General features: G+C 41.4%; 1 protein-coding gene across 2 annotated transcripts in view; it reads right to left on the bottom strand.

The window, feature by feature from the left end:
* Window positions 1-234: 234 nt before the first annotated feature.
* The window catches only part of LOC126176015 (ubiquinone biosynthesis protein COQ9, mitochondrial), a 198,353-nt gene continuing 188,802 nt past the window's right edge, over window positions 235-9,785 (bottom strand). For both annotated transcript variants that reach the window (XM_049923137.1, XM_049923138.1), the window contains exon 6: window positions 235-395. In XM_049923137.1, the coding sequence (XP_049779094.1) occupies window positions 357-395 (39 nt within the window). In that variant the 3' untranslated portion in view covers window positions 235-356. The remainder of the gene's footprint in view (window positions 396-9,785) is intronic.

Here is a 9,785-nt window from a genome sequence, read left to right as displayed (position 1 = left end):
TCTTACCAACGTTAAGATTGCATGAACTCATGCTTTATAGTTGACAATGAAGATAAAATATTTTACTAATTTAATAATTTTTCACTGAGGTGGGATAATCAATATTTATGCAGATAAAAAATTTGGGGCCTGTCATTCTCGACACTCCCTAAATGAATCATAACTGTACTAGAGGAGACCAATAAATTTATATAGGATAGACATACAGGTAAGAATGGTCAAAAACTAAACCAATTTAGTTCCATAGCCTAAGTATTTTATTAACACAACTTTGTTTTCAGCATAGAGGATGAAATGCACTTGCTAACAATGTAACTTTGCATGGCAAAGATAAATTAGCACTACTTATTTTTACATCACCGAAAAGCTTTATTTAATCCAAGTATATTCCGTGCCTGAAAAAGAAAAAGCAAATAATTAGAATAATAGTAACAATATCTTGGTAGAAAGAAGCTTGAAGTTGTCACATCAGAACATTATTAATGAATAACAACAATAGGGAAAAGACATATTGCTACTCACCACAAAGAGGTGGTGTTGAGTCATACACAAGCACAATGAAAAAGAATGCTAGAAATATTCAGCTTTCAGGCTAAGTTCCTTATCAGGTGGAGAAAACCACACACAAGCATACACTCTGTAAAGATCTGACTTCTGACCCACCATGTACTGATGTTCTTCTCCATGCACAACACACAGCTAGGAGTCTGCACGGCTTGTAGGTGCAGTGCCTCATGTCCCATATACCTCTGGCCAATACAATCATTCCTTGACCTTTAATTGATTCCACTACCTCCATTCAACCTCACATATTTTTGTATATTTCCCTGTACCTTCCTGTAACACACGTACTTTGTTGCATCACATACCTAACAACCCCCACCCCCTTCCTTCCAAGCATGCACCTTACAGACATAACATAATCCAATTACTTCTGCTGCTTTCTCTCTTCACATATCTTTGTACTGCCTTCTCTTCGTGTATAAAATTCTCTTGCTCTGTAATCCCAAATTCCTGCATTCCATCTGTAGATGGAAAACCTTGCCCTCCAGGAACTAGAACAAATTCATGCTTCCATATAAGAACGAAATTGTCCAATCCCTTCACCTCACCCTAGCACTATCCCCCATCACTACACAAGCCTCCATCAAAACCCCCTGAATGTAGCCAAGAAACCCTGCCGTGCAGATTTATAACACCCTCAAAAACTCCATCCCATCACCGTACAGATTCTAGAACCTAAATGGACCTGAAACACTGTCATGAACTTTTCCTCCAAAAGCTTCAGTCCCACAGAAGTAAAAACACTTAGGCATTGCCTACAGCCTCACACCCAAATTCAGTGATACTGGGCCTCTTAAAGACCTCTCCTCTCCTTCTCTCGGCCCCTACAGTGCAAACACTTTCTCCAGCTCCAACCTTATCAATCGGACTAAATCCAAGAACACTACTTAACCTTACACGACTCTGTTCACTCCTCCAACCACAATTCACCCCCACTGTCCCAAATCAACCCCTGTTAACTTTCCAGAATTTCCTTTGACCTTTGCCTCATTGTCATTCCTCAAAAACCTCAATGTGGAAACCAACTTTACATCTGAAGAAAGAACAGCAAATCAGCATCTAAAACCTGATCCCAAACTTGTATTCCTACCTGTTGACAAAGGTTCCACCACTGTGGCCAGTTAGGATCAGAAGGATTATCTGGTGGAGGGACTCTGCCAGCTGCAAGATACCTCTACCAGCTGTCAGATACATCTACTTAAATGCCTTTCCACAGTGACCCCATTTCAAAAAACTAGCATGACTCCAGTCCTTAGGTCCTCAATCCCATAAATCCCCACATTCCATTCTTCTATGTGACCCATCACTGTGCCCTCTCAGAGAGAATCTCTGTCTTCACGAACCAACACCTCCAGCCTATGTACCTGTAACACAACATCCTATATAAAAGACACCAAGCATTTTCTCTGACTACCCTCCCCCAAGGTTCCTGTTCCTTTACCACCCAATGCCCAGCTTGTCACTGTTGATGGCATTGCTGCTATCGAACATTACCTTTCCCAGCAACCATCTGATTCCAAACTTGTTTGAACACATCACCTAAAAATAAAGTAGTAGTAGTAGTAGTAGTAGTAGTTGTTGTTGTTGTCTTCAGTCCAGAGAGTGCTCTTTGATGCAGCTCTCCATGCTACTCTACCTGTGCAAGCTTCATCATCTCCCAGTACCTACTGCAGCCTACATCCTTCTGAATCTGCTTAGTGTATTCATCTCTTGGTCGCTCTCTACTATTTTTACCCTCCACGCTGCCTTCCAATGCTAAATTGGTGATCTCTTGATGCCTCAGAACATGTCCTACCAACCGATGCCTTCTTCTTGTCAAGTTATGCCACAAATTTCTCTTCTCCCCAATTCTATTCAATACCTCCTCATTAGTTATGTGATCTACCCATCTAATCTTCAGCATTCTTCTGTAGCATCACATTTTGAAAGCTTCTACTCTCTTCTTGCCCAAACTATATATAATTCATGTTTCACTTCCATACATGGCTACGCACCATACAAATAGTTTCAGAAATGACTTCCTGACACTTAAATCTATACTCGATGTTAACAAATTTCTCTTTTTCGGAAAAACTTTCCTTGACATTGCCAGTCTACATTTTATATCCTCTCTACTTCGACCATCATCAGTTACTTTGCTCCCCAATTAGCAAAACTCCTTTACTACTTTAAGTGTCTCATTTCCTAATCTAATTCCCTCAGCATTGCCCGACTTAATTCAGCTACATTCCATTATCCTCATTTTGCTTTTGTTGATGTTCATCTGGTATCCTCCTTTCAAGACACTATCCATTCAGTTCAACTGCTCTTCCAGGTCCTTTGCTGTCTCTGACAGAATTACAATGTCATTGGAAAACCTCAAAGTTTTTATTTCTTCTCCATGGATTTTAATTCCTACTATGAATTTTTCTTTTGTTTCCTTTAATGCTTGCTCAATATACTGATTGAATAACATCAAGGATAGGCTACAACCCTGTCTCACTCCATTCCCAACCACTGCTTCCCTTTCATGCCCCTCGACTCTCATAACTGCCATCTGGTTTCTGTAAAAGTTGTATTTAGCCCTTCGCTCCCTGTATTTTACTCCCATCACCTTCAGAATTTGAAAGAGAGTATTCCAGTCAACACTGTCAAAAGCTTTCTCTAAGTCTACAAATAGAAATGAAGGCTTGCCTTTCCTTAATCTATGTTTTAAGATAAGTTATAGGGTCAGTATTACCTCACGTGTTCCAACATTTATACAGAATCCAAACTGATCTTTCCCGGGGTCGGCTTCTCCCAGTTTTTCCATTTGTCTGTAGAGAATTCACATTAGTATTATGCAGCCATGACTTATTAAACTGATAGTTCAGTGATTTTCAATCTGTCAACACTTGCTTTCTTTGGGATTGGAATTCTTACGTTCTTCTTGAAGTCTGGGGGTATTTCACCTGTCTCATACATCTTGCTCACCAGATGGTAGAGTTTTGTCAGGACTGGCTCTCCCAAGGCCGTCAGTAGTTCCAATGGAATGTTGTCTACTCCGGGAGCCTTGTTTTGACTTTGGTCTTTTAGTGCTCTGTCAAACTCTTTCACGCAGTATCATATCTCCCATTTCATCTTCATCTACATCCTCTTCCATTTCCATAATATTGTCCTCAAGTACATCGCCCTTGTATAGACCCTCTATATACTCCTTCCACCTTTCTGCTTTCCCTTCTTTGCTTAGAATTGGGTTTCCATCAAAGCTCTTGATATTCATACAAGTGGTTCTCATTTCTCCAAAGGTCTCTTTAATTTTCCTGTAGGCAGTATCTATCTTACCCCTAGTGAGATAAGCCTCTACATCCTTACATTTGTCCTCTAGCCATCCCTGCTTAGCCATTTTGCACTTCCTGTCGATATCATTTTTGAGACGTTTGTATTCCTTTTTGCTTGCTTCATTTACTGCATTTTTGTATTTTATCCTTTCATCAGTTAAATTCAATATTTATTCTGTTACCCAAGGGTTTCTACTAGCCCTCGTCTTTTTACCTATTTGATCCTCTGCTGACTTCACTACTTCATCCCTCAAAGCTACCCATTTTTCTTCTACTGTATTTCCTTCCCCCATTCCTGTCAATTGTTCCCTTGTGCTCTCCCTGAAACTCTGTACAACCTCTGGTTCTTTCAGAGTATCCAGGTCCCATCTCCTTAAATTCCCACCTTTTTGTAGTTTCTTCAGTTTTAATCTACAGGTCATAACCAATAAATTGTGGTCAGAGTCCACATCTGCCCCTGGAAATGTCTTACAATTTAAAACCTGGTTCCTAAATCTCTGTCTTACCATTATATAATCTATCTGATACCTTTTAGTATCTCCAGGGTTCTTCCATGTATACAACCTTCTTTCATGATTCTTGAACCATGTGTTAGCTATGATTAAGTTATGCTCTGTGCAAAATTCTACCAGGTGGCTTCCTCTTTCGTTTCTTACCCCCAATCCATATTCACCTACTATGTTTCCTTCTCTCCCTTTTCCTACTCTCGAATTCCAGTCACCCATGACTATTAAAGTTTCATCTCCCTTCACTACCTGAATAATTTCTTTTATCTCATCATACATTTCATCAATTTCTTCATCATCTGCAGAGCTAGTTGGCATATAAACTTGTACTACTGTAGTAGGCGTGGGCTTCATGTCTATCTTGGCAACAATAATGCGTTCACTATACTGTTTGTAGCAGCTTATCCGCGCTCCTATTTTTTTTATTCACTATTAAACCTACTCCTGCATTACCCCTATTTGATTTTGTATTTATAACCCTGTATTCACCTGACCAAAAGTCTTGTTCCTCCTGCCACTGAACTTCACTAATTCCCACTATATCTAACTTTAATCTATCCATTTCCCTTTTTAAATTTTCTAACCTACCTGCCCGATTAAGGGATCTGACATTCCACACTCCGATACGTAGAATGCCAGTTTTCTTTCTCCTGATAATGACGTCCTCTTGTAGTCCCCGTCCGGAGATCCGAATGCAGGACTATTTTACCTTCGGAATATTTTACCCAAGAGGATGCCATCATCATTTAATCATACAGGAAAGATGCATGCTCTCGGGAAAAATTACGAGGGAATATTTTACCCAAGAGGACGCCATCATCATTTAATCATACAGTAAAGCTGCATGCCCTCAGGAAAAATTACGGCTGTCGTTTCCCCTCGGTTTCTTTTGTTACTATGTCTAAATCGTTACTCATTACCCTTTCTTTCTCTTCCTTCATGAGTTTTTTATCACCTACCAAACCACACATGGTCTGGCTTCAGAGCCCCACTGTATTGACAATCTTGTCTATGTACAACACACAGCTACGTGACCACGTGGATTGTTGGTGCAGCATCTCTTGCCCCAAATTCTTCCTGTTAATAATTATAATTATTCCCATTGATCACATCTCCTCTCTTACCCTTGCATATTTTTGCATTTTATTTTCCACACCTACCTGTGCCACATGGACTCTCACACCTCATCTGTTCCTTTGTCCAACTTTTTGTGCAGTTATACATATCTGTGCATATTTTTATACAGGGTGTTACAAAAAGGTACGGCCAAACTTTCAGGAAACATTCCTCACACGCAAAGAAAGAAAATATGTTATATGGAAATGTGTCCGGAAACGCTTACTTTCCATGTTAAAGCTCATTTTATTACTTCTCTTCAAATCACATTAATCATGGAATGGAAACACACAGCAACAGGACGTACCAGCGTGACTTCAAACACTTTGTTACAGGAAATGTTCAAAATGTCCTCCATTAGCGAGGATACCTGCATCCACCCTCTGTTGCATGGAATCCCTGATGCGCTGATGCAGCCCTGGAGAAAGGCGTATTGTATCACAGCCATCCACAATACAAGCACGAAGAGTCTCTACATTTGGTACCGGGGTTGCATAGACAAGAGCTTTCAAATGCCCCCATAAATGAAAGTCAAGAGGGTTGAGGTCAGGAGAGCGTGGAGGCCATGGGATTGGTCCACCTCTACCAATCCATCGGTCACCGAATCTGTTGTTGAGAAGCGTACAAACACTTCGACTGAAATGTGCAGGAGCTCCATCGCGCATGAACCACGTGTTTTGTCGTACTTGTAAAGGCACATGTTCTAGCAGCACAGGTAGAGTATCCCATATGAAATCATGAGAACATGCTCCACTGAGCGTAGGTGGAAGAACATGGGGCCCAATCAAGACATCACCAACAATGCCTGCCCAAACGTTCACAGAAAATCTGTGTTGACGACGTGATTGCACAATTGCGTGCGGATTCTCGTCAGCCCATACATGTTGATTGTGAAAATTTACAATTTGATCACGGTGGAATGAAGCCTCATCCGTAAAGAGAACATTTGCACCGAAATGAGGATTGACACATTGTTGGATGAACCATTCGCAGATGTGTACCCGTGGAGGCCAATCAGCTGCTGATAGTGCCTGCACATGCTGTACACGGTACGGAAGCAACTGGTTCTCCCGTAGCACTCTCCATACAGTGACGTGGTCAACGTTACCTTGTACAGCAGCAACTTCTCTGACGCTGACATTAGGGTTATCGTCAACTGCACGAAGAATTGCCTCGTCCATTGCAGGTGTCCTTGTCATTCTAGGTCTTCCCCAGTCACGAGTCATAGGCTGGAATGTTCCGTGCTCCCTTAGCTTCGAACGTCTTCCTGTCTGGACACCTTCGTTCTGGAAATCTGTCTCGATACAAACGTACCGCGCCACGGCTATTGCCCCCGTGCTAATCCATACATCAAATGGGCATCTGCCAACTCCGGATTTGTAAGCATTGCACTGACTGCAAAACCACGTTCATAATGAACACTAACCTGTTGATGCTATGTACTGATGTGCTTGATGCTAGTACTGTAGAGCAATGAGTCGCATGTCAACATAAGCACCGAAGTAAACATTACCTTCCTTCAATTGGGCCAACTGGCGGTGAATCGAGGAAGTACAGTACATACTGACGAAACTAAAATGAGCTCTAACATGGAAATTAAGCTTTTCCGGACACATTTCCACATAACATCTTTTCTTTATTTGTGTGTGAGGAATGTTTCCTGAAAGTTTGGCTGTACCTTTTTGTAACACCTTGTATATTTTCATGTACTGCGCGTGTTTTTGCATATTTGTTAGTGTTCTTGCATCTTTGTGAGTGTTTTTGCATGACTGTACATATTTTTACATGTCTTTCTGTTATCCAATTCTCCTTACAACCACCCAATGCCTTCATTTGCCTATTTCCTCTGTCATTTCCCAAATACCATTCCTGCCAAAATGATCCCTAGCTCCATCTTTCTGCACTATTTTAAGAAAGTATCCCTTTGCCTGGCTAAAACGCAGTCCCACATCTTGTTCCTTAAATCTTACCTAAACCATGGAATCCCTCTCTGTGGCCTTAAAAATTCCTTTCTCTGCCTCCCCCCCCCCCCTCCCCCCTACTCTGACAATGACCTTCATCTTTCCAGATTCTGCCAGTCTCTGTCCCTCTCAAACCTGTACTGCAAAAACACATTTCCATGGCACAGGCAGCCCAGAAAAACACCTGCTCCCTTCCCCAAGATACTGACACTGTGCAGTCCTTGCTAAATACATCACATCTTTGAAACTGAACCCTTTGCACTCCAGCAGCTGGAAGAGCATTCCAGACACCAACTCCATAAGATACCCAACCTACTGACATCCTAATGCAGCCTTGAGGCGTCATTCTCAAACTCTTATGCGCAACGTTCCTCCTCATCAATGCCTCATACATAGTGCCCAGACACTGTCAACTGGACCTTTTCAATTTTGTACATCCCCCAAAACTCCCTCCCAACACTCTGTCAAATCCAGATCCAAAACATTCCCAAAACACCGTTGTTAACCTTTCCACTAAACTGTCGGTCCCACACAAGTTTCAGTCCTATCTAAGGGCTCAACTTTAGCCCTACACCGAAATTTAACCATTTTGGACCTGTCAACAACCTATTTTCCTCTTAGAGATCCCTACAGTGGATACACTTTTCCATCACCAATCCCTCCAACCAGTTGTTGTTGTTGTTGTTGTGGTCTTCAGTCCTGAGACTGGTTTGATGCAGCTCTCCATGCTACTCTATCCTCTGCAAGCTTCTTCATCTCCCAGTACCTACTGCAACCTACATCCTTCTGAATCTGCTTAGTGTATTCATCTCTGGGTCTCCCCCTACGATTTTTACCCTCTACGCTGCCCTCCAATACTAAATTGGTGATCCCTTGATGCCTCAGAATATGTCCTAGCAACCGATCCCTTCTTCTGGTCAAGTTGCACCACAAACTTCTCTTCTCCCCAATCCTGTTCAATACTTCCTCATTAGTTATGTGATCTACCCATGTAATCTTCAGCATTCTTCTGTAGCACCACATTTCAAAAGCTTCTATTCTCTTCTTGTCCAAACTATTTACTGTCCATGTTTCACTTCCATACATGGCTACACTCCACACAAATACTTTCAGAAACGACTTCCTGACACTTAAATCTATACTCGATGTTAACAAATTTCTCTTCTTCAGAAACGCTTTCCTTGCCATTGCCAGTCTACATTTTATATCCTCTCTACTTCGACCATCATCAGTTATTTTGCTCCCCAAATAGCAAAACTCCTTTACTACTTTAAATGTCTCATTTCCTAATCTAATACCCTCAACATCACCCGACTTAATTCGACTACATTCCATTATTCTCGTTTTGTTTTTGTTGATGTTCATCTTATATCCTCCCTTCAAGATACCATCCATTCCGTTCAACTGCTCTTCCAAGTCCTTTGCTGTCTCTGACAGAATTACAATGTCATCAGCAAACTTCAAAGTTTTTATTTCTTCTCCATGGATTTTAATACCTACCCCGAATTTTTCTTTTGTTTCCTTTACTGCTTGCTCAATATACAGATTGAATAACATCGGGGAGAGGCTACAACCCTGTCTTACTCCCTTCCCAACCACTGCTTCCCTTTCATGTCCCTCGACTCTTATAACTGCCATCTGGTTTCTGTACAAATTGTAAATAGCCTTTCGCTCCCTGTAGTTTACCCCTGCCACCTTTAGAATCTGAAAGAGAGTATTCCAGTCAACATTGTCAAAAGCTTTCTCTAAGTCTACAAATGCTAGAAACGTAGGTTTGCCTTTCCTTAATCTTTCTTCTAAGATAAGTCGTAAGGTCAGTATTGCCTCACGTGTTCCAGTATTTCTACGGAATCCAAACTGATCTTCCCCGAGGTCGGCTTCTACTAGTTTTTCCATTCGTCTGTAAAGAATTCGTGTTAGTATTTTGCATCTGTGGTTTATTAAACTGATTGTTCGGTAATTTTCACATCTGTCAACACCTGCTTTCTTTGGGATTGGAATTATTATATTCTTCTTGGAGTCTGAGGGTATTTCGCCTGTTTCATACATCTTGCTCACCAGATGGTAGAGTTTTGTCAGGACTGGCTCTCCCAAGGCCATCAGTAGTTCCAATGGAATGTTGTCTACTCCGGGGGCCTTGTTTCGACTCAGGGCTTTCAGTGCTCTGTCAAACTCTTCACGCAGTATCGTATCTCCCATTTCATCTTCATCTACATCCTCTTCCATTTCCATAATATTGTCCTCAAGTGCATCGCCCTTGTATAGACCCTCTATATACTCCTTCAACCTTTCTGCTTTCCCTTCTTTGCTTAGAACTGGGTTTCCATCTGAGCTCTTGA

Source organism: Schistocerca cancellata, chromosome 3 (genome assembly GCF_023864275.1).
Source record: "Schistocerca cancellata isolate TAMUIC-IGC-003103 chromosome 3, iqSchCanc2.1, whole genome shotgun sequence".
Lineage (NCBI taxonomy): Eukaryota > Metazoa > Arthropoda > Insecta > Orthoptera > Acrididae > Schistocerca > Schistocerca cancellata.
The sequence above is the reverse complement of the archived record's forward strand: the minus strand, read 5'-3'. Positions and strand labels throughout refer to the sequence as shown.